The sequence below is a fragment of the Ranitomeya variabilis genome, chromosome 4 (genome assembly GCF_051348905.1).
Source record: "Ranitomeya variabilis isolate aRanVar5 chromosome 4, aRanVar5.hap1, whole genome shotgun sequence".
NCBI lineage: Eukaryota > Metazoa > Chordata > Amphibia > Anura > Dendrobatidae > Ranitomeya > Ranitomeya variabilis.
Genome location: NC_135235.1, coordinates 111,406,504 through 111,432,038, shown reverse-complemented (window position 1 = coordinate 111,432,038; position 25,535 = coordinate 111,406,504). Strand labels below are relative to the sequence as shown.

General features: G+C 41.7%; 1 protein-coding gene across 1 annotated transcript in view; it reads right to left on the bottom strand.

The window, feature by feature from the left end:
* Positions 1–9,755: 9,755 nt before the first annotated feature.
* The window catches only part of MICU1 (mitochondrial calcium uptake 1), a 294,629-nt gene continuing 278,849 nt past the window's right edge, over positions 9,756–25,535 (bottom strand). Inside the window, exons 11-12 of the mRNA XM_077259125.1 lie at positions 21,288–21,377; positions 9,756–11,922 (exon numbers count right to left, since the gene is read on the bottom strand). Coding sequence (XP_077115240.1) covers positions 11,762–11,922; positions 21,288–21,377 — 251 coding nt within the window. The 3' untranslated portion in view covers positions 9,756–11,761. The remainder of the gene's footprint in view (positions 11,923–21,287; positions 21,378–25,535) is intronic.

Sequence of the window (25,535 nt, the reverse complement as noted above, 5' to 3'; positions counted from 1 at the left end):
GTTACGATATCGCAGTGTCTGACACGCAGCAGCGATCAGGGATCCTGCTGAGAATCGTACGTCGTAGCAGATCGTATGGAACTTTCTTTCGTCGCTTGATCACCCGCTGACATCGCTGGATCGTTGTGTGTGACAGCGATCCAGCGATGTCTTCGCTTGTAACCAGGGTAAACATCGGGTAACTAAGCGCAGGGCCGCGCTTAGTAACCCGATGTTTACCCTGGTTACAAGCGTAAACGTAAAAAAACAAACCGTACATGCTCACCCGTCGGTGTCCTTCAGGTCCCTTGCCGTCTGCTTCCTGCTCTGAGTGCCGGCCGGAAAGTGAGAGCAGATCACAGCGGTGCTGCGCTCTGCTCTCACTGTACGGCTGCACTCAGAGCAGGAAGCAGACGGCAAGGGACCTGAAGGACACCGACGGGTGAGTATGTACTGTTTGTTTTTTTACGTTTACGCTGGTAACCAGGGTAAACATCGGGTTACTAAGCGCGGCCCTGCGCTTAGTTACCCGATGTTTACCCTGGTTACCCGGGGACTTCGGCATCGCTCCAGCGCCGTGATTGCAACGTGTGACCGCAGTCTACGACGCTGGAGCGATATTCATACGATCGCTGCGACGTCACGGATCGTGCCGTCGCAGCGATGAAAATTTCAATGTGTGACGGTACCCTAAGGACTAATTTTTTGCGTGCCGAGCTGTAGTTTTTATTGATGCAATCTTGGAGTACATATGACATTTATTACACTGGCATATTGTAAACTTCAGTAAACTTACACAAAGTGATGACATGCTAGGTAACAATGCAGACTCACCAAAATAAATATATGTATATTTGGGTGAATAAGTTACCTGATTTCCCATTCTTTTGCATGTTTGTTTTGCTTAAATGTTTCAGATCACCAAACAAATGTAAATATTAGACAAAGATAATACAAGTAAACACAAAACGCAGTTTTTCAATGAAGGTCTTCATTGTTAAGAGAAAAAGAAATCCAAACCTACAGGACCCTGTGTGAAAAAATGATTGCCGCCTAAACCTAATAACTAGTTGGGCCACCCTTAGCAGCAACAACTGGATTCAGGCGTTTGTAATTACTGAGTCTTTTAATGCTCTGGAGGAATTTTGGCCTGTTTGGAATGTTGTAGCTCACCCACATTGGAAGGTTTCCGAGCATGAACCATCTTTTTCAGGTCATGCTACAGCAACTTAATCGGATTAAGGCCAGGACTTAAAGTCTTAATTTTGTTTTTCCTATGCCAATCAGAGGTGTACTTGGTGTGTTTTGAACCATTGTTTTGCTGTATAACCCAAGTGTGCTTGAGCTTAAGATCACAAACAGATGGACAGACATTCTCCTTCAGGATTTTTTGGTAGACAGCAGAATTCATGGTTCCATTTACCACAGCAACAGCCCCAGACCATCACACTACCACCACCATATTTTTACTGTTGATATAATGTTCCTTTTCTGAAATGCTGCGATACTTCTACATCAGATGAAATGGGACATACACTTTCCAAAAAGTTCATCTTTTGTTTCGTATTCTCCCAAACATCTTGGGTATCATCAAGATGTTTTCTGGTACAACTGAGACAAGCTTTTATGTTATTATTGCTCAGCAGTGGTTTTCATGTCAGAACTCAGCTACGCAGACCATTTTTGCCCAGTCTCTTTCTTATGGTGAAGTCAACAATACTGACCTTAACTAGGGCAAGTGAGGCCTGCAGTGCTTTGGATGCTGTTGTGGGGTCTTTTTTGACCTCTTGGATGAATCACTGCTGTGCTCTTGAGGAAATTTTGGTCTGCCGGCCACTCCTGGGAAAGTTCATCATTGTTCCATGTTTTCAACATTTGCAGATAATGACTCTCATTGTGGTTCGCTGGAGTCCCAAAGCTTTAGAAATGGTATTATAACCCTTTCCAGACAGATATATCGCAATTACTTTGTTTCTCATTTGTCACAGAATATCTTTGGATAGTAGTATGATGTCAAAATTTAAGGATCGTTTGGTCTACTTCACACTTTGTCAGGCAAGTCCTATTTAAGTGATTTCTTAAGAACAGGTATGGCAATAATCAGGCCTGGGTGTGGCTAGGGAATTTGAACTCAGCTTCCCAAAGAGGTGATCACCCACAGCTAATTTATGCTTTAAGGGGGGGAATCACTTTTTTACATAGGGCACTGTAGGTTTGGATTTCTTTTTTCCTTAACAATATAAACCTTCATTTAAAACCTGCATTTTGTGTTTACTTTTGCTAGCTTTGTCTAAAATTTAAATCTGTTTGGTGATCTGAAACATTTAAGTGTAATAAACATGCAAAAGAATAGGAAATCAGGAAGGGGGCAAACACTTTCACACCACTCTACAGTTATATGAAAAAGTTTGGGCACCCCTATTAATCTTAAGCTTAATGTTTTATAAAAATTGTTTTTTTTTTGCAACAGCTATTTCAGTTTCATATATCTAATAACTGTTGGACACAGTAATGTTTCTGCCTTGAAATCAGGTTTATTGTACTAACAGAAAATGTGCAGTCTGCATTCAAACAAAATTTGACAGGTGCATAAGTATGGGCACCTCACCAGAAAAGTGACATTAATATTTAGTAGATCCTCCTTTTGCAAAAATAACAGCCTCTAGTCGCTTCCTGTAGCTTTTAATGAGTTCCTGGATGAAGGTATTTTTGACCATTCCGCTTTACAAAACAATTTCAGTTCAGTTAAGTTTGATGGTCGCCGAGCATGGACAGCCCTCTTCAAATGATCCCACAGATGTTCAATGATATTCAGGTCTGGGGACTGGGATGGCCATTCCAGAACAGTGTAATTGTTCCTCTGCATGAATGCCTCAGTAGATTTGGAGCGGTGGTTTGGATCATTGTCTTGCTGAAAGATCCATCCCCTGCGTAACTTCAACTTGGTCACTGAATCATGAACATTATTGTCAAGAATCTGCTGATACTGAGAGGAATCCATGCATCCCTCAACTTTAACAAGATTCCCGGTGCCGGCATTGGCCACACAGCCCCAAAGCATGATGGAACCTCCACCAAATTTTACTGTGGGTAGCAAGTGTTTTTCTTGGAATGCTGTGTTTTTTTGCCGCCATGCATAACGCCTTTTTGTATGACCAAACAACTCAATCTTGGTTTCATCAGTCCACAGGACCTTCTTCCAAAAAGAAATTGGCTTCTCCAAATGTGCTTTTGCATACCTCAGCCGATTCTGTTTGTGGCGTGCTTGCAGAAATGACTTCTTTTGCATCACTCTCCCATACAGCTTCTCCTTGTGCAAAGTGCATTGTATAGTTGACCGATGCACAATGATACCATCTGCAGCAAGTTGATGCTGCAGCTCTCTGGAGGTGGTCTGAGGATTGTCCTTGACTGATCTTACCATTCTTCTTCTCTGCCTTTGTGATGTTTTTCTTGGCCTGCCCCTTCTGGCCTTAACAAGAACTGTACCTGTGTTCTTCCATTTCCTTACTATGTTCCTCACAGTGGAAATTGACAGGTTAAATCTCTGAGACAGTTTTTTGTATCCTTCCCCTGAACAACTATGTTGAATAATCTTTGTTTTCAGATCATTTGACAATTGTTTTGAGGAGCCCATGATGCCACTCTTCAGAGGAGATTCAAACAGGAGAACAACTTGCAAGTGGCCACTTAAGTAGCTTTTCTCATGATTGCATACACCTGGCTATGAAGATCAAAGCTCAATGAGGTTACAAAACCCAAAAAAGTGCTTTAGTAAGTCAGTAAAAAGTAGGTAGGAGTATTTAAATCAAGAAAATGATAAGGGTGCCCATACTTATGCACCTGTCAAATTTTGTTTGAATGCAGATTGCACATTTTCTGTTAGTACAATAAACCTCATTTCAAGGCAGAAACATTACTGTGTCCAACAGTTATTAGATATATGAAACTGAAATAGCTGTTGCAAAAAAAACAATTTTTATAAAACATTAAGCTTAAGATTAATAGGGGTGCCCAAACTTTTTCATATAACTGTATATGTCCTACTAGGAACAAAAAGATACCTGTTTATCATGTGTATGACAGTATGTCACTGATCTACCAATTCTATGCAATCAAAGCCTATAATTGATGGAAAGAGAAAGTATGTGTATTCACTGCTCCCCACACCCATAGTCCTTCCCACCTCCATGCACTGAGACCAGCATTGAGAGGTGGGAGAGACTATGGGTGTGGAGACCAGTGAATACTTCTCTCTCGTTAACAGCAGGCACTCTGTTAGTCACAACTGCTGGCTTCCTGCAGCAGGTGGGTGATCACATGTGCCCACTACTAAAGGAGCATTTTTTTTGTGGGGGGGGGGGGGGGGGCACCCAGTAGAGACTCCTTGCAATCAGCTCTTATGACTTGAGGAATCCAGCATGAGGAAATAAGAAAATGAAAAAATGTACATTAAAATCAATGGGAGTCTGTGTAATATGTGGCTCCTACAAATTTTCTAGAGTCCACCTCAGCTGGAATTTTGGATCACTCTTCTTCTTCAAACTACTCCAGGTCCCTCATATTTGAAGGTGCCTTCTCCTAAGAGCAATTTTAAGATCTCTCCACAGGTGTTCAATGGGATTTAGATCCAGACTCATTGCTGTCACTTCAGAACTCTCCAACACTTTGTTTCCATCCATTTCTGGGTGCGACTTGAAGTATGTTTGGGGTCATTGTCCTGCTGGAAGATTCAATATCTAGGAGGCAAACCCAGCTTTTTGTGTCAGCAGTGAGGTCCTCCTGGGTCTCATGCCATAACGTTTCATTGAATTCAAATGACAATGGATAGTTCGCACTGACACTGATAAACCCTGAGCCTGCAGGACAGCTTGAATTTCTTTGGCACTTGATTGGGACTGCTTATCCACCATCCTGACTATCCTGAGTTGCAACATTTCAACATTTTTCTTGTCCAAAGAAATTAGCTACATTACCATGGGTTGTAAACTTCTTGATTATGTTTCGCACAGTCAATAAAGGAACATCAGGATCTCTGGAGATGGACTTGTAACCTTGAGATTGTAGATATTTTTTAATAATTTTGGTTCCCAAGTCCTCACAGTGCTTTTCTCCTCTTTCAGTTCTCCATGCTTAGTGTGGCGCAGAGACACACAATGCAGAGATTGAGTCAACCTCTTTGTTTCTGGTTTCAGGTGTGATTTTCATATTGTCCACACCTGTTGCTTGCCACGGGTGAGTTTGAACGAGCAACACATGATTGAAACAAAGTTGTTTAGTCAGCAATTTTGTCTGGTTCATTTTCAGAGTTTTGTATGAAATTATGTCCAATCTGTCTTTTTTCTCTTTTTTTGTGCTTCTCAAATACACACAAAGGAAATAAACAAGTGTATAATAAAATGTGTGTAATTGCAATAATTTTCTGTAAGAAATACTTCATACTACTTATGGAACAATTTCAAGGGTGCCAACACTTTCTGCCATGACTGTGTGTATGCATATATGAATATATTCAAATCCCACCAAGGACAACATCAGCAAAAAGTTGTATGGTCTCCCCGTGTTTGCGTGGGTTTCCTCTGGGTTCTGGTTTCCTCCCACATTCCAAAGACATACTGATCGGGATTCTAGATTGTGAGCCCCATCGGGGACAGCGATGATAATGTGAGCAAACTGTAAAGTGCTGCGGAATGTTAGCGCTATATAAAAATAAAAGATTAATATATATATATATATATATATATATATATATATATATACACATACATACACTAGTGTATAATGTAGCATTAGATCTAAGCCCCACGACATATAAAATCCTTCATACAAGTCTTCCGTGGATGAGCACATAGGGAAGAATAATGTGACTAAAAAAAAAATATAAAAATCACCACGATATCTTAGCTGTTCATCTCAATCATGGATCAAAATCACCTACATGTTTACGGATCCATGAAAATCATGAACAGTGCATGAATGTCATCTACTGTATGTAAAATGCATATGTGTCCAATTTTAACTTTGTAATGGAGAAGAGAAGTGTCAGGGATAATACAACAGGGAGATCACGTAGATCCCAGCGCTGCCACCAATTTGTCAGGGAACAAAACTCCGCTGCCTCCAATCTTCAGGACAATTGAGCAATTGACTTATGAGTGATAGATGAGGCCACGGCTGTTATCGCTACAAGGTCAGTTATTGGGGAACTCACAGTGAAAGTATAATATATACACATCTGATTGAAAAGCATGGACTATTTATATACAGGTGCTTCTCACAAAACTAGATCATCAAAAAGTTCATTTATTTCAGTTCTTCAATAAAAAAAAGTGAAACTCAATATATAAAAGTCATTACACAGTGATCTATTTTTAATCTATTTTACATAATACTGTATGGAAGACTATATGGTGCCCATAATACTATATGGAGGACTATGTAGTGTCCATGATACTGTATGGAGGACTATGTAATGTCCATGATACTGTCTAGTCTAAAATGAAACCTTTTGAAGCCTCCCAGGGCACGCACTGTGCGCTGCGAAAATTCGCCAGTTTCTGAGCTATTGTAGAATTTACAACAGATATCACTCATGTAATGTAAGAAGCAAAATCTTTGGCATTGTACTATACCTGTATTTCTCTGCTGTATCTGTGCATCATGAAGTGTGGTATATGTTAAAGGGGCCCACTGAGACTTTTGCACGGGGCCCATGAAAACCTGGAGCCAGCCCTGTCCCAGTACTCACTTATTTTCATATTTGTGTTCTATATATACAGGGGCTTCTCACAAAATTAGAATATCATCAAAACGTTAATTTATTTCAGGTCTTCAATACAAAAAGTGAAACTCATATTATATAGAGTCTTACAAACAGTGATCTATTTCAAATTATTTTTCCTGTTAATGTTGATGATTATGGCTTACAGCCAATGAAAACCCAAGAGTCGTTATCTCAGTAAATTACAATAGTTTATAACACCAGCTTGAAAAATGATTTTAAAATCCGAAATGTTGGCCTACTGAAATGTAATGTGGGTATGGAAAGTATTCAGACCCCTTTAAATTTTTCACTCTGTTTCCTTACAGCCATTTGGTAAATTCAAAAAAGTTTTTTTTTTCTTTTTCTCATTAATGTACACTCTGCATCCCATCTTGACTGAAAAAAAAGCAAATGTTGAAATTTTTGCAAATTTACTAAAAAAGAAAAACTGAAATATCACATGGTCATAAGTATTCAGACTCTTTGCTCAGACACTCATATTTAACTCACATGCTGTCCATTTCCTTTTGATCCTCGAGATGGTTCTACTCCTTCATTGGAGCCCAGCCGTGTTTAATTAAACTGATAGGAGATCACTGTGGCTGAGCTCCAGAGATGCAGTGGGGAGATTGGAGAAAGTTCCACAAAGTCAACTCTCACTGCAGCCCTCCACAAGTCGGGCATTTAAGGCAAAGTGGCCTGATGGAAGCCTCTCCTCAGTGCACGACATACGAAAGCCCGCATAGTTTGTTAAAAATAAAAAAACACATGAAGGACTTCCAGGCAATGAGAAATAAGATTCTCTGGTCTGATGAGACGAAGATAGACCTTTTTGGTGATAATTCTAAGCAGCATGTGTGGAGAAAACCAGGCACTGCTCATCACCTGCCCAATACAATCCCAACAGTGAAACATAGTGGTGGCAGCATCATGCTATGAGGGTGTTTTTCAGCTGCAGGGACAGGACAATTGGTTGTCATTGAAGGAAACATGAATGCGGCCAAGTACAGAGATATCCTGGATGAAAACCTCTTCCAGAGTGCTCTGGACCTCAGACTTGGCCAAAGGTTCATCTTCCAAGAAGACAATGACCCTAAGCACACAGCTAAAATAACAAAGGAGTGGCTTCAGAACAACTCTGTGATCATTCGTGACTGGCCCAGCCAGAGCCCTGACCTAAACCCAATTAAGCATCTCTGGAGAGACCTGAAAATGGCTGTCCACCAACGTTCACGATCCAATCTGAATGGAACAGGAGAGGATCTGCAAGGAAGAATGGCAGAGGATCCCCAAATCCAGGTGTGAAAAACTTGTTGCATCATTCCCAAGAAGACTTACGGCTGTACTAGCTCAAAAGGGTGCTTCTACTCAATACTGAGCAAAGGGTCTGAATACTTATGACCATGTGATATTTCAGTTTTTCTTTTTTAATAAATTTGCAAAAATTACATTTCTGAATACATTCCCTACCCACTGTATGTTCAGTAAATGCACTCAATACTTGGTTGGGGCTCCTTTTGCATCAATAAGGCTAGTTTCACACTAGCGTTCGGCAGGGCTGCGGACTTCCACCCACTGCCGCGCCTCTTCATTCAGCTCTGCCTATGGCTGCATGCGTACCCTATCATTAACATTGGATATGTAGGCCAAGCGGATGTATGTGGATGCCTCCGCATGCGTCGTTTTGACGGTGCGGCGACCGCACGAAATTGCAACTCGGTGTGGCGACCTGTGCCGAATGCAACATCAAAACGACACATGCGGAGGCATCCGCATACATCGGCATGGCCGCCTGCGCACCTAATGGTAAAAATAGGGTATGCACGCCGCATGCCGATGTAGGTGGAGCTGACCAGAGGAGGTGCGGCGGTGGGCGGAGATTCACGGAGGAGGTGCGCAGCCCTCCATCTGCAAATGTGAAACCAGCCTTACTGCATCAATGCGGCGTGGCATGGAGGTGATCAGTCTGTGGCACTGCTGAGGTGTTATGTAAGCCCGGGTTACTTTGGTAGCAGCCTTCAGCTCGTCTGCATTGTTGGGTCTGGTGTCTCATGTTCCTCTTGATTCTCTATGGAGTTAAGGTCAGGCGAGTTTGCTGGCCAATCAAGCACAGTGATACTGTTTTTAAACCAGGTATTGGTACTTTTGATAATGTGGACAGGTGCCAAGTCCTGCTGGAGAATGAAATTTCCATCTCCAAAAAGCTTGTTGGCAGAGGGAACCATGAAGTGCTCTAAAATTTCCTGGTAGATGGCTGCACTGACTTGGGTCTTGATAAAACACAGTGGACCTACACCAGCAGATGACACGGCTCCCCAAACCATCACTGATTGTGGAAACTTCACACTGGACCTCAAGCAGCTTGGATTGTGGCCTCTCCACTCTTCCTCCAGACTCTGGGACCTTGATTTCCAAATTAAATGCAAAATTTACTTTAATCTGAAAACAAAACCTTGGACCACAGAGCAACAGTCAAGTTCTTTTTCTCCTTGGCCCAGGTAAGACGTTTCTGGCTTTGCCTATTGGTCATGAGTGGCTTGACACAAGGAATGCGACACTTGTAGCCCATGTCCTGGACACATCTGTGTGTGGTGGCTCTTGAAGAAATGACTCCACAGCAGACCACTCCTCGTGAATCTCCCCCAAATTTTTGAATGGCCTTTTCTTAATCCTTTCAAGGCTGCAGTTATCCCAGTTGCTTGTGCACCTTTTTCTATCACTTTTTCCTTTCACTCAACTTTGAACAGCCGGCTTGTTTAGCAACAAACAGGCTCTCCATGCAGACACATGCAGCTGCGGAGCCGAACAGCAGATCAGCAGGAGCGATCCAGGAAGCCGGGTTCCCTCTGCAGCTTATTCGGTAAGCGCTATAGCTTGCCGAATAAGCCATGACCTGATCAAATTTGCTCTAGTGGTCTCCCCCGGAACCAAAATTTATTACGTCACCTAATCCTTCAGGCCATTGGCGGTCCGGCAACTGTATGCAAAATCACACACTATGACCCACAACCGCTTCAAGAAAAGAACATTTTATTTTTTATTTACAATCATATACCCGTTACTTCCCTTTCACCAAATGAGACCAACCATTTACATATATAGTGTGAAATATGTCATATTATTAGATTGAACACGTTTCTTAGTTTCATCTCCATTTTTGGGTTTAGTGAAATGATGCAGCATGCAAATTCCATCAGAAATCAAAACAAAGTTGTGTTTTTCCGGTCTTATGTTGTACTGTATTACTCTGTATATTAGTCACCGCTAATGGTCAGCCTCACACGTGTCTACACCCTACACCAACGCTCTGAAACATTTACTAATTATAGAGGCTGAAAACTAATAACAGACTTGTGACCTTTGGGGCCGTCATAGGGGCCCTACAGCAAAGTATGAAAATAGCTAAAGCCGTTCAGCAGGTAGCAAGCTGGAAAAAAAAGGGGAAATGTTATAGGGAATCTGTCACCAGGTTTTTTTTACTACATCTGAGAGCAGCATGATGTTACGCTAATTTCAGTGATTTGTCACTTACTGGGCTGCTTGCTGCAGTTTTGCTAAAATCATTGTTAAATCTGTTGCAGCTCTAGCAGTGCTCTGAATGCTGAGCTCTGTGTAACCCCGCCCACACCACTGATTGGCAGCTTTATGTGTACACTGTACATAGGCAGAAAGCTGCCAATCAGTGGGGGGGACAGGCTATACAGAACTCATTAATATGGAGGACAACAAAGCAGCAGGTTTATTAATCTATTGCTGATAAAACATTAATTTTCTGTAAAGTACAGCAAGCTGCCCATTAGGTGACACATCAGGGTCTCTTTCTCTATGTTATGCTGCTCTCAGATTTGGTGGCAAAAACCTGGTGACAGACTCCATTTGACCCAACTTGTGTCTACTAATCCTTGTGAACTATAATGCTTGCCATAGACAGTCAGTGTTCTCCTCGGCCTAACCAGGGTCTGATACTTCAAAATAATGGGAGGTTTTCCTCATAAAAATATTCCGATTGAAGTAAGATAATTAGTGTTGTAATTCTCCATGTAAAAGTTATTTTTCATAAACTTTATGAATTTCACAGCCCTAGACTGAAACCATCATAGGCTGTCTGCTGCCAGGGAGTTTTCCCTTTGGTTGTTCTTGCACAATACAACTTAAACCATTTCTTAGATTATTCAGGATGTCAAGATTTTAGTTTTTTTGTGCAGCACAAAAGATCATTTTACCTGGTGAATGATCGTTTTGCACATTCATCGGCAGCCTGTTCATACTGAAAAATTATCGTGAAATGAGCATTAGTAAGAACACTCGTTCTCCATAATCTTGCAGCGGTAATGGACATTTAGGGCTGAGTCAGACTGCTGTATAACTCATGCGATGATCGCATCGCACTGCACGGACTGACCCGGCACCTCTCCCGACCTGAGCAAGACCGTATGATGAATTTCTATGCAGTTGTCAAGCTCAGGTCAGGGAACCGACAGCCAGTACGAGGTTTACGATGCGATTATCGCACGAGAAATACCGCAGTCTGTCTCTGCTCTTAGTGGGAATTTCGCATTAGCGCAACATTGACTTAGATGGCGTCTTGTCCAACATCTGCATTGTCCAGATGGATTACGCTTTAATCAGCCAGGTGGTCGAAAACACTAACTATAAAACAATGATGTTTCTGATGGCCTAGATCCATTGTTAATTATTCTAATGCTTCGTTACTGGATTGAACCTGAATTATTCATGGCCTCCTCTAACGTAGGATGAAATTCAGGGCTAATGTACGGTTACGTACATGGTTAGGACTGGTCTATAACCAACTAAGCTTTCAGAAATTGGGTAAATTACTACCATTCAGCAATGACAAAAAAAGTCCTTGACACTAATAACTCATAGTATTGTTAGACTGGTAACATTTTCTGCGTGTTCCTCAGGATGATCCTTTTAACTTTTCTCTTATTACAACAGTCAGTGCACACACAAGTCTTTTCTCATCTTTGGATTGCTATGGGATGAGCTTCTGTCCTCCTACTGCTTGGGTAAGGCGAAATCCCAGGCGGTCTCCTGGGCACATTTCCACATGGCTCTCATAAGGCGAGTAAATCCCATGTCTTTTGGCTTCTCCAGCCCCCTCATTAAACGCTGCTTCATGATGGCGATGAACTCCTTATTGCTCAGTTCCCCGTTCCCTGTCAAGAAATATTAAAGAAAGATCACTTTATGTTACAGAATGACTGCCAAGTTCCTGCCAGCTTATGGCCCATACATCATTATATGACATCCGCCAGCAAGATTAACAGCCACCAACCAAAGACTAAGCACAAAACGGCACCTTAGATATTGCACTTTATCCAACAGAAGATAATGGTAGTGAGGCATAAAGACAGAAGCAGAATATATACATTATATACACATCCGTACCTATGTACACCCGCTAAAGAAAACTATGCCGTCTAAACAGGGTACCTAAAATAATGACTGGACAGCAAAACAGAATGTGACAAATGGTCATGAAGGAGAGAAACTGTAAGCACCATGTATGACCATCATTATTCTGCAGCGCTCCCCGGAGCATAGTACACACCGGATACAATTTATGTGCAGGCAGAATACCTCTGTACAGCCATGTTCATCTTCACCAGTGCTCTACAGACAAGCATTATGTATCAGAGCTGACAATTACAGCAGTGTACTATGTATGTGAAGCAGTGCAGAATAGTGGCGAAATCAACGCAAAATACACTACAAATTGTATAATAAAGGAGTACACCTGCAAGTATATCAACAGCACATAGGCAAAACGTGATACATCCCTGAAATCTGTGTTTCCGCCCCCATCTCCTGCTGTCTTCAGATTACATAGCAAAAACCTGCTGACAGATTCCCTTTAGCCAACCATTCTCGACCTTGAACAATACCAATTATGATGGCTTCCTTGTGCTTTGAATTTAGCAGTGGCTTCCTCTATGGAGGATAACCATACATTTCACTTTTAAATTGGGATATGTCTTAAAGGGAATCTGTCAGCAGGTTTTTGCTATGTAATCTAAAGACAGCAAGAGATAGACTGAAACACAGAATTCAGGCATGTGTCACTTGTCAAGGTGTGTGCTATTTACTGTGAAGGATTTATCACTAAGGCTTCTTTCACACTTCCGTCGGCAGGGGGACGTCAGAATGCGTCGATGTGACATGTTGACGGATATCTTAAAAATAGTGAATAACGGATGTAACGCATCCAGTTTCCTGATGGATGCGTCGAATTAGGCACTGCCTGAATTTCAATGTATAAAATTCTGGAGAGGGAGAGAGAGAGGGAGTGAGAGAGAGAGATAGAGAGGGAGGGGGGGGGGGGGGAAGAGAGAGAGATTGCTTTATCCCGACTAGAAAATCCTTCCAGGCATGGTCACAATCCAAAAAAGGCATACGTCGCTGGATTCCAGTGTTTGACGGTCAGCAACAGGTCCTGCGTCCATAGGCTTCCATTATAGCCAACGACGGACAGCGCAGGACCCGTCGCTGAGCGATTTTCCAACGTGCAGAAAAAACGTTCCTCTAAACGTTTTCTCCGCCCGACGGACAGCAAATTTCCGAGGGATCCAGTACACGATGGATGCAACGGAAGGCCATCTGTCACAATCCGTCGCTAATACAAGTCTATGGGAAAAAACAGGATCCAGCAGAAAAATTTGCTGGATCCTGTTTTTTCAAAACTCGACAGATTTCGACGGGAGCTGAAAGACGGAAGTGTGAAAGAGGTCCCCCACAGGCCGCCCCAGAGCACGACCATATCATTAACTCAAAACTGAAAACAAAGATTAAACAACAACCACAAGACGGATTTCATCACCAGGTATCATTGTAATCAGTATAACGGCGCTGACCTGACACTGTCTGTAGGTTACTCAGCCCAATCCTAATTATAGGATTTCTGGCCGCTGAGTTTCATCCCCCCTCAGCTATCAAATGTAATTTCTTTTTAAGTCTTTTAGAAAAACATTAATTGAGAGTCCTCAGTGGCTGATACGTTTTAATGGCTTTTTTCTTTTTTGTCTATCTACTGGCCAATACAGTACAAAGAAAAAAAATTCTGTATAAGACTTATTAATATCCTGAAGTTTCACTTTCCATGGCTTCCAGTGAAATCAGTAGGCAGTCTATGTAATTCACAGATGTATTCCAGAGTGAAAGGTGCTACTTTTCACTATGACTTATACATGAAATTCACTAATACAGTATTTAAAAAATGTGTTTTATAGACCAGACATACTATATGAGAAGGACCTGTAAAAACTTCAAAAGTGGCCAGATTTTACGTCTATTTTATTCCTGGTGCTTTCCTGATAGTTTTTTTTTTTTAATTCGCCATACGCTTCCAGAGATATGGGACACTGGCTGATGAATACTCCCATCACCGATGCCTCCTTTCGCTGTTTTCAGCGACAGCAGGCAAAGTCTGATGGAATTAGTTCCTTCATCAGCTGGCTCACACTGTCATCTGATAGCGTGGGAACTGCAGCTCTCTGACAGGCGGTAATAATCTTACCGCCGTTCAGAGCCGCCAGTGTTTCTATATGACAGCATGGGAAATACCCGAACAGTAACACGGACTTCCTAGAGAAGTCAGTGTTTGGCGTCCGGATCCTGAACTTTACTATCCTGGTTCGCCCATCACTACTCATGGGACCAGAATGAATGAAATTAGGGAAAAAACAGGACAATTTTAACCTAGTGACAGGTTCTGTTTAAAGGTAAAGTAGACATGTATTTATGCACATGGTGACATTCTTTATAAGGTTTCCATTTCAAAACCATCATATACTGCTGGGGGAATAAAAGTAACTGACACTAGAAAACTCTCTAAAATGATGTGCAGCTTACATGAGGAAAGTATTTCTAATTAAATTAAAGGGAACCTGTCACCCCCAAAATCGCTGGTGAGGTAAGCTCACTGGCATCAGGGGCTTATCTACAGCATTCTGTAATGCTGTAGATAAGCCGCCGATGTTACCTGAAAGAGGAGAAAAAGACGTTAGATTATACTCACCCAGGGGCGGTCCCGCTGCGGTCCGGTCGGGACTCTCTGACCTTTCCGGCACCTGCGCACTGCAGTACTTTGCTCTGCCCTTGAGGGCAGACAAAGTACGCCTGCGCCGGAGCCGCGGCGTAAATACCCGAAGAGGACGTCATGGAACGAAGATGGGAGGCGCCGGAGCGGACCGGAGACACCCATCCAACCGGACCGCAGCGGGACCGCCCCTGGGTGAGTATAATCTAACGTCTTTTTCTCCTCTTTCAGGTAACATCGGCAGCTTATCTACAGCATTACAGAATGCTGTAGATAAGCCCCTGATGCCGGTGAGCTTACCTCACCAGCGATTTTGGGGGTGACAGGTTCCCTTTAACACACAAAATAAAAATCAGGAATGAAAAATAAGAAATGAAATAGACACAGGAGTAGGGACTGGTTCCCCTGCACCATACACTGCTCCGGTACTGACATAATGCTTCATTAGCTAAACAAGGACCAGAATATTATGGTGTAAAAAGACTCCCCTTCTCAGAGAAAGTGAGATAATGCAACTGACAGGCAGCTAAATCCATACTGCAGTACTTGGCAATCGACTGGAGGTAGCAAAAGAGAACATAGGAACATAATGTCCTCGCCTCAAATACATTAATTCCTCAAAGTGTCTCTATACGACTCGCTGCCGATGTACTCCGGCCATAAGAGACGTTCAATATCTACAAGTATCGGTACTTTAATTTTTAAGAATGTGGTTTCTCCAGGTTTTGATTATTTTTAGACAACTGCCTATCTCTCCAAAGTGTTACAAACACAAGATTGAAAGAGAACACATCTCTACATTTGCAGACTTCTAGCAGTAAAATCAAATTCGTTCTGGATGGCCCTTGTTATAAAGTGACGCTCTACCTCATGTTATTTCTGGTCCCAAAATTGTTAACCAACTGATTTTTTAATACTTTTTTGTATTATGAAAACAAAGCTTCAACCGCTCCAAATTATCTGTGTAGAAGCAAATATTAAGCACAAAATTTAGGCTTCATGTAGCCACCACTACACATACAACTGATGGTTTTAAATTGAGATAAATGTACAGTTGTGGCCAAAGTTTTGAGAGCAACACAACTTTTGGTTTTCACTGTATTTTTAGATCTTTTAGCCAGATGTTTCTACGTTTCCCGATTTCATAAAACTCTATATTGACAACATTGACCCTTATTTTTCAAGACTTCAGCAATTCGCCTCGGCACCTGAATATCAGCTTCTGGACGAAGTACTAATGACAACCAGTTTTTGTCTAATCAGTGCTTGGAGTTTATCAGAGCCTCTATGTTTTTGTTTGTCAACGTACTTTGAGGATTGACCACATGTTCTCAACAGGATTGAGATCTGGGGAGGTTTTTGGCCATGGACGCATCTGATTTTATGACTTTATCACCACATCATTTTACTAAAGGCATTCCAAAAACAAACTTGGAACTTAGTAGCCACATACAAGGGTTATACTGTGCTACAGGACTTCCTAATATCTAGTCTACGTATGTCACGGAATTAAATATCTGGTATGTGACCAATTAATGAAAGCAAACATATGATCTGGTCATTGAAAGCAGCAATAATTAGTCACATAGAGGCAATCTTTACATAACGGGCTTATGGTTTGTGCTCTGAGGGCAGGACAGTAATTAGATACATCGCAATAAACCATGAAGTAGCCTATGGGGCATACGCAGCAGGCAGGGACCACTTACATGCACAGCATGTGTGCTGAAAACTCCATTTACTGAAGAATTAAAAGATTCAATGGAGAAGAACATAACTTACCGTATATACTCGAGTATAAGCCGAGATTTTCAGCCCAAATTTTTGGGCTGAAAGTGCCCCTCTCGGCTTATACTCGAGTCACGGTCGGCGGTGGGGTCGGCGGGTGAGGGGGAGAGAGCGCTGAGGCATACTCACCTAGTCCCGGCGCTCCCCCTGCCTGTCACACTGTCTTCGGGTGCCGCAGCTCTTCCCCTGTTCAGCGGTCACGTGGGACCGCTCATTAGACAAATGAATATGGACTCCACTCCCATAGGGGTGGAGCCGCAAATTAATTCCTCTAATCAGCGGTGCCAGTGACCGCTGACAAAGGAAGAGCTGCGGCACCCGAAGACAGTGTGACAGGCAGGGGGAGCGCCAGGAGCGCCGGGACTAGGTGAGTATTTTATATTCACCTGTCCACGTTCCACCCGCCGGGCGCCGCTCAGTCTTCCCGTCCTCTGGCTCTGACTGTTCAGGTCAGAGGGCGCGATGACGCATATAGTGTGCGCGCCGCCCTCTGCCTGATCAGTCAGTGCAGAGAGACGCCGGGACGGGACGCTGAGGAGCTGCAAGCAAGAGAGGTGAGTATGTGTTTTTTTATTTTATTGCAGCAGCAGCGTTATATATGGCACAGATTTATGTGGAGCATCTATGGGGTAACGGTGCAGAGCACTATATATGGCACAGATTTATATGGCACATCTATGGGGCAACGGTGCAGAGCATTATATATGGCACAGATTTATATGGCACATCTATGGGGCAACAATGAACAGTGCAGAGAATATATGGCACAGCTTAATAAGGAGCATCTATGGGGCAATAATGAACAGTGCAGAGCATATATGGCACTGCTTTATAAGGAGCATCTATGGGGCAATAATGAACAGTGCAGAGCATATATGGCACTGCTTTATATGGAGCATCTATGGGGCCATAATGAACAGTGCAGAGCATTGTATATGGAGCATCTATGGGGCCATAATGAACAGTGCAGAGCATATATGGCACTGCTTTATAAGGAGCATCTATGGGGCCATAATGAACAGTGAGGAGCATATATGGCACTGCTTTATATGGGGCATCTATGGGGCCATAATGAACGGTGCAGAGCATTGTATATGGGGCATCTATGGGGCCATAATGAATGGTGCAGAGCAATGGCACAGCTTTATAAGGAGCATCTATGGGGCCATAATGAACGGTGCAGAGCATTCTATATGGCACAGCTATATATGGAGCATCTATGGGGCAATAATCAACGGTATGGAGCATTATATATGGCACAGCTTTATATGGAACCTCCTTTGGGGCAATAATGAACGGTATGGAGCATCTATTTTTATTTTTGAAATTCACCGGTAGTTGCTGTATTTTCCACCCTAGGCTTATACTCGAGTCAATAAGATTTCCCAGTTTTTTATGGCAAAATTAGGGGGGTCGGCTTATACTCGGGTCGGCTTATACTCGAGTATATACGGTACTTTATTTACAAGACATCAATATGATAAAATGTAGAAGGAAATCCTGTGTCTTTACAATGGATAAAAAAGGCTTTTAATGTAGACAACTTTTGCAGTAAGTATTGTAGAGTTCTTACCACCGAAACCCAATTTACAAAACATTGCACTGTATGTGGTAACTTACAAAACAGATCGAATTGAGGATATACTGAACTAAACAAATGTAGTGGAAAAGTCTAACCTCTTGGATCAAAGCTTGTGAGTAGAGTTACATTTTTTGAAAATTTCGTTTCGATTATGATCGGCGGCGAATATTGCAAAAAATGAATACAGCTGAACATCATTGGAGTCAATGGGAGTAGAAATTACCGAATATGTTCAGAACCAATCATCAAACATAAATTCAGCACGAATAGGATACCAATATGGCACGAAGGCGATTAATATTTTATGCAACTCCGGTCATAGCATATTTTGGTCTACTCAATATATCTACCAGTGGTTTAATAACGATTTCAAAATGATAAAATCCCCATACATGAGCAAATGGGACTCTACTTTGAATCTTTCTGTAGCTCTAGATGATTGGGAACTGGCCATGTCCTTGACTTATTCTGCCACCATGTCCATGGCTCTTCATGAGTCTTAAGGTACCGTCACATTTAGCGACGCTGCAGCGATCTAGACAACGATGCCGATCGCTGCAGCGTCGCTGTGTGGTCGCTGGAGAGCTGTCACACAGACCGCTCTCCAGCGACCAACGATGCCGAAGTCCCCGGGTAACCAGGGTAAACATCGGGTTACTAAGCGCAGGGCTTCATGCCATTGCATTTATGTTAACCTTGCTCTCTCTATGTCTTGTTTTGGTTGAAAATGTTAATAAAATTGTTTGGAAAAACCAATATGGCACGAATATGGCAAATTCAGATTCGGCGACCAAATCCGAACATATTCGCTCAATTCTACTTGTGAGTTTTTACTATTTTTGGGATTTCAAATAATAAAACTAAAAAACATCATAAATCCTAGAAATCTGACCGATGGAACCATGACTTGAGCTTTACATGGGGAAAAAACATGGTAAGAAAGATAGAAAAGGCAAAAAGAACCCCAACTGATTGTGGGCCTCCATACTCCCTAAAAATGTGGGAATAGAAAGGTCCTCAGGCGTTGATAGGACACTCGTCTATCTCCTGCCCATTAGACTATACCTGAACTCGAGAGAAATGGCACATATTAGTGTACTATTGTATGGGCCAGTGAGAATGTATCTGGTGAGTATGCAATGGGTACAGATTGACATTACATGTATATAATGTATATTGTGGTATACGGTATATACAGTTAGGTCCATATATATTTGGACAGAGACAACCTTTTTCTAATTTTGGTTATAGACATTACCACAATGAATTTTATACAAAACAATTCAGATGCAGTTGAAGTTCAGACTTTCAGCTTTCATTTGAGGGTATCCACATTAACATTGGATGAAGGGTTTAGGAGCTTCCGCTCCTTAACATGTGCCACCCTGTTTTTAAAGGGACCAAAAGTAATTGGATAATTGACTCCAAGGCTATTTCATGGACAGGTGTGGGCAATCCCTTCTTTATGTCATTCTCAATTAAGCAGATAAAAGGCCTGGAGTTGATTTGAGGTGTGGTGTTTGCATTTGGAAGGTTTTGCTGTGAAGTAAACATGCGGTCAAAGGAGCTCTCCATGCAGGTGAAACAAGCCATCCTTAAGCTGCGAAAACAGAAAAAAAACATCCGAGAAATTGCTACAATATTAGGACTGGCAAAATCTACAGTTTGGTAAATCCTGAGAAAGAAAGAAAGCACTGGTGAACTCATTAATGCAAAAAGACCTGGGCGCCCACGGAAGACAACAGTGGTGGATGATCACAGAATAATCTCCATGGTGAAGAGAAACCCCTTCACAACAGCCAACCAAGTGACCAACACTCTCCCGGAGGTCGGCGTATCAATATCCAAATCTATCATAAAGAGAAGACTGCATGAAAGTAAATACAGAGGGTTCACTGCAAGGTGCAAGCCACTCATAAGCATCAAGAATAAAAAGGCTAGACTGGACTTTGCTATAAAACATCTAAAAAAGCCAGCACAGTTCTGGGAGAACATTCTTTGGACAGATGAAACCAAGATCATCCTCTACCAGAATGATGGAAAAGTATGGCGAAGGCGTGGTACAGCTCATGATCCAAAGCATACCACATCATCTGTAAAACACGGCGGAGGCAGTGTGATGGCTTGGGCATGCATGGCTGCCAGTGGCACTGGGTCACTAGTGTTTATTGATGATGTGACACAGGACAGAAGCAGCTGAATGAATTCTGTGGTATTCAGAGCCATACTGTGTGCTCAGATCCAGCCAAATGCAGCCAAACTGATTGGTCGTCGTTTCATCCTACAGATGGACAATGACCCAAAACATAAAGCCAAAGCAACCCAGGAGTTTATTAAAGCAAAGAAGTGGAATATTCTTGAATGGCCAAGTCAGTCACCTGATCTGAACCCAATTGAGCATGCATTTCACTTGTTAAAGACTAAACTTCAGACAGAAAGGCCCACAAACAAACAGCAACTGAAAACCACCGCAGTGAAGGCCTGGCAGAGCATCAAAAAGGATGAAGCACAGCGTCTGGTGATGTCCATGAGTTCAAGACTTCAGGCAGTCATTGCCAACAAAGGGTTTTCAACCAAGTACTAAAAATGAACATTTTATTTAAAATTATTGAATCTGTCCAATTACTTTTGGTCCCTTTAAAAACAGGGTGGCACATGTTAAGGAGCTGAAACTCCTAAACCCTTCATCCAATTTTAATGTGGATACCCTCAAATGAAAGCTGAAAGTCTGAACTTCAACTGCATCTGAATTGTTTTGGTTAAAATTCATTGTGGTAATGTCTATAACCAAAACTAGAAAAATGTTGTCTCTGTCCAAATATATATGGACCTAACTGTATATGTGTGCAGTCCAAGCACCACTGTATGAGCAAACCCAACTCTAAAATTTATTGTCTTGAAATAAACAATACACCTTAAAGAGGTCTGTCTATATCAAACGATCGAGAAGGGTAAAAAGCGCATAACAGTAATAAAGCAGGCCTTGGAGGTAAAAAAAAAAAAAAGAAAAAATTATTACCATGTAGAATGGCCATATAAATTTCCCCCGAGTGCAACTGTAGGGAACCTTATGGTTGAGAAGCCATGAATAAATAGAAATGATTATGCACACTCACCGTCACAGTCGAAGAGAGCAAACACTACATCACAAACATGGTCTGAGAGCTCCACCTTCGCCACCGTCCTGGCAACTTGCTGCATAGTAACTGGAGATAGAACAACAAGGGAGCAGAGTCATAAATGAAGGCCATTAAAATGCAAATCCCAAGGGTATGCATTACTCATTAATACCGTGAATCCAGACAATGCGCAGCTGGGTGTGATTTAACTCTTATTAGCGTTTATGAGTGCTGCATGTCATAAGAAATAACTTATGTAAAGGAAGACTATTGATTTTACAACTTTCAATGTCTTAAAACACTGGAAGAATTGAAGCCTTTAAAAAAATCAGAGTGAAGACGCAGAACCTGCACACTAAATCAATAAGGACCTAAAGGCTAGCCATAAAGAGTTCCTCCACATCTGTGACACCTACGTTTTCAATACTGGATCCACAATACAGCAATTTTCCTCAGTTACTTATGTTTATAGTTTTGTTGCTTTGCCGATGTGTAAGGAATCTTCAATATATTTGTATTCACTGTTTCCTAGTATGAAGCTTTGGTCCATAGCAGCCCACAATGCAGATCTGTATGATGGGTGTGTTCAGGGCTGTGGAGTCAGAAGCCAAACCTCTAGCTCTACAGCACTGGTCACTGAGCATGTACAGAAAGTGAAGCACAGATTCATCTCCACTAAAAGCCCAGATCCTTAGAACAGACATTTCTAGGACATTTCATAACTTTCACAAATTCTTATGAAAAGATTTATAGCACATCTTGCACTGAACTACTGTACCCAATTTATTATATATTTTAGAAGTCGGAGTCTGTCCATTTTATACAGACTCAACCAAAATGCACACTTACTCCACGCTCCTGGTGTGCATGGCGTAATAAATGGAAATTTAAATAAACAAACAAACTGAGCTAAGAGAATGAATCCTTAATTGGATTAGATTAGTGGTGTGAAAAATGTATAATCCCAATATCCAAGTGAGATCAGAGGCCTGGTGCCCTCACTGTCTCTGGGGCAGATTCCTCAGATTTTGTAGAGAGTCATTATTTAGTTGTGTAAAGTAAATAAAAGACTGTAATGAGTTTGTATTCCCAAACCCTTCAATGTTTTTATGATTTAAAGTTGCCCTTTAATATGACAACTTTCATATTGTTCTTGTTTTGTCCTGGACCACAGAAATGTTTGGCCACCGATACATTTTTTTTTATTTTTTTCATCTGCAATTTTGTGGTGATGAGACCTCATCCTTGCTCTCAGTTTCTGTGAGAAACAGAGCAAGCATGGGGTCTCATCTCAACATGGCATATGACAGGAGGGGTGAGAGACATGGCATATGAGACGGGGGAAAGACATGGCACATGAGAGAGGGGTGAGAGACATGACATGAGAGGGGGGAGACGCACATGGCATATGATAGGAGGTAGAGACACATGGCATATGATGGGTGGAGAAAGACATGGCATATGACACGGGGGAGAGAGACATGGCATAAGAAGGGGGGAGAGAGACATGGCATATGAGAAGAGGGAGAGAACCATGGCATAAGAGAGGGGAAATAATGCACTTTCCATAGGCCTCCATATAATATAATGGACTCCTCATAGGCCTTTATATAATATAATGGACTCCTCATAGGCCTCCATATAATATAATGGACTCCTCATAGGCCTCCATATAATACAGGGTGGGCCATTTATATGGATACACCTAAATAAAATGGGAATGATTGGTGATATCAACTTCCTGTTTGTGGCACATTAGTATATGGAAGTTGGAAAACTTTTCAGGATGGGTGGTGACCCTGGCGGCCATTTTCAAGTCGGACATTTTGGATCCAACTATTTTTTTTCAATGGGAAGAGGGTCATGTGACACAAACTTATTGAGAATTTCACAAGAAAAACAATGGTGTGCTTGGTTTTGATGTAACTTTATTCTTTCATGAGTTATTTACAAGTTTATGACCACTTATAAAATGTGTTCAAAGTGCTGCCCATTGTGTTGGATTGTCAATATAACCCTCTTCTCCCACTCTTGACACACTGATAGCAACACCGCAGAAGAAATGCTAGCACAGGCTTCCAGTATCCGTTGTTTCAGATGCTGCACATCTCGTATCTTTACAGTATAGACAATTGCCTTCAGATGACCCCAAAGATAAAAGTCTAAGGGGGTAAGATCAGGAGACCTTGGTGGCAATTCATCTGGCCCATGATGACCAATCCACTTTCCAGGAAACTGTTCATGTAGGAATGCTCGGACCTGACACCCAAGATGGTGCACCACCACATCACCACAGAAAGTTGATCACCAACCATTCCCATTTTATTTAGGTGTATCCATATAAATGGCCCATCCTGTATAATGGATTCCTCATAGTCCTCCATATAGTATAACTAGCTGAAGAGCCTAGGCATAGTAACTAACTGTTAGTTATAACAAATTATAATGATTATCCTCCATCCCATAGTCCCATGCCCATATACCCATCATACACATCCTCCCATCCCATAGTCCCATGCCCATATACCCATCACACATCCTCCATCCCATAGTCCTGTGCCCATATACCCATCACACATCCTCCATCCCATAGTCCCGTGCCCATATACCCATCATACACATCCTCCATCCCATAGTCCGTGCCCATATACCCATCATACATATCCTCCATCCCATAGTCCTGTGCCCATATACCCATCACACATCCTCCATCCCATAGTCCCGTGCCCATATACCCATCATAAACATCCTCCATCCCATAGTTCCGTGCCCATATACCCATCATACACATCCTCCATCCCATAGTCCCATGCCCATATAACCATCATACACATCCTCCATCCCATAGTCCCGTGCCCATATACCCATCATACATATCCTCCATCCCATAGTCCTGTGCCCATATACCCATTACACATCCTCCATCCCATAGTCCCATTCTATGGGATATGTTCTGTATTGATGGTGAGTGACCACCAGAATCAACTCCTCTTTAGTCCAAAACAACTCCAGTCTAACTGCAAATATAATTAAATATTCAATTAAAGCCAAAAAACTACAAAAACATTTAAATTATAGCTATGCAGAAAAAAAAATCCTTATGCGGAGCTATTGAAAAGCAGAGTACTAACATTCATTGTATCAAAGAAGCTTGCAAAGCACCAGAAGAGAGTATGAAGTTGTTAAGCTCACTGGGGACATGAGGGTCTTTGGAAAAAAAGTCAGAATTTTGAAAATAATTATGCTATAATTTCAGGAACTCTCCTAATACATGAAATGCACAAAAGCACTTAACAGCGACTACAGTATATGGTAAGTCATTTCCTTTCCAGCACTTCTCTAATCATTATTTAGATAAAACACAAACTACACATTTTAAATACTTCTCAAGATCTCTTTTATATATATTAGTTAGAAATAAATGATACAAACAGAGATATTTAGAGGCTTTGATATTAGATGTGTTTAATGTTTATTTATAATATAAATTCCCCTTGGCAGTTGTCTTTGTGTGCTTATAATAAATTATGTATTGGGCTGGTACTGATGGGGAGGGTCTTTTACAGTAAGTATTCTTGTAACTGCATAGACACTATGCTGCTTCCTCCGCTGTTTGTCTGTAGGCTTCAGCAGTGAGCTCAGTGATTGGCTGCAGCGGAGGTAAGACGCTGGAACATCAGTAGGAAAGCCAAGTACAATTTATTGGAAAACGTAATGAGGGTCGATCTGTTATAAGAAACCCATATGTGATATTAGGGATCCATTCATTTTACGGGAATGACCACAAAATATGGGGACATTCTCATTTCTGGAAGATACCAAGTATAAGAGGGCAGCTGATTCTACAGTATACAGCATCTCAATAGCAAAACAATGACTTGCACTCAGATCTGGCAGGATTTGGTCTGTTTAGCCATTTGGTTGACTTGCTAGTCCATAGAATTTAATGGAAGACCTGATTCACCTATTTTTCCTACCAAGTCACCAAAAGAGAATTACAAACATGGTGAATTAATAAAATAATAAGGTGCCAGAAGAGGAATGGTCAGATCACGTCTTTTATCTGCTCTGCATCTTTAAGAACGCAATGCAATTAAAAGAAGGGCTGACCAGATGAACACCAAGTTGTTGTTACATTGTAAAGCTGATGTTCACTTTTTTTTTTTTTAGTGTTTAGTGCTTTTTCAGGCTGATTATGGAGCGTACCCTCCTGAAAAAGGTGTTGTGCACATGTACCCTTATAAT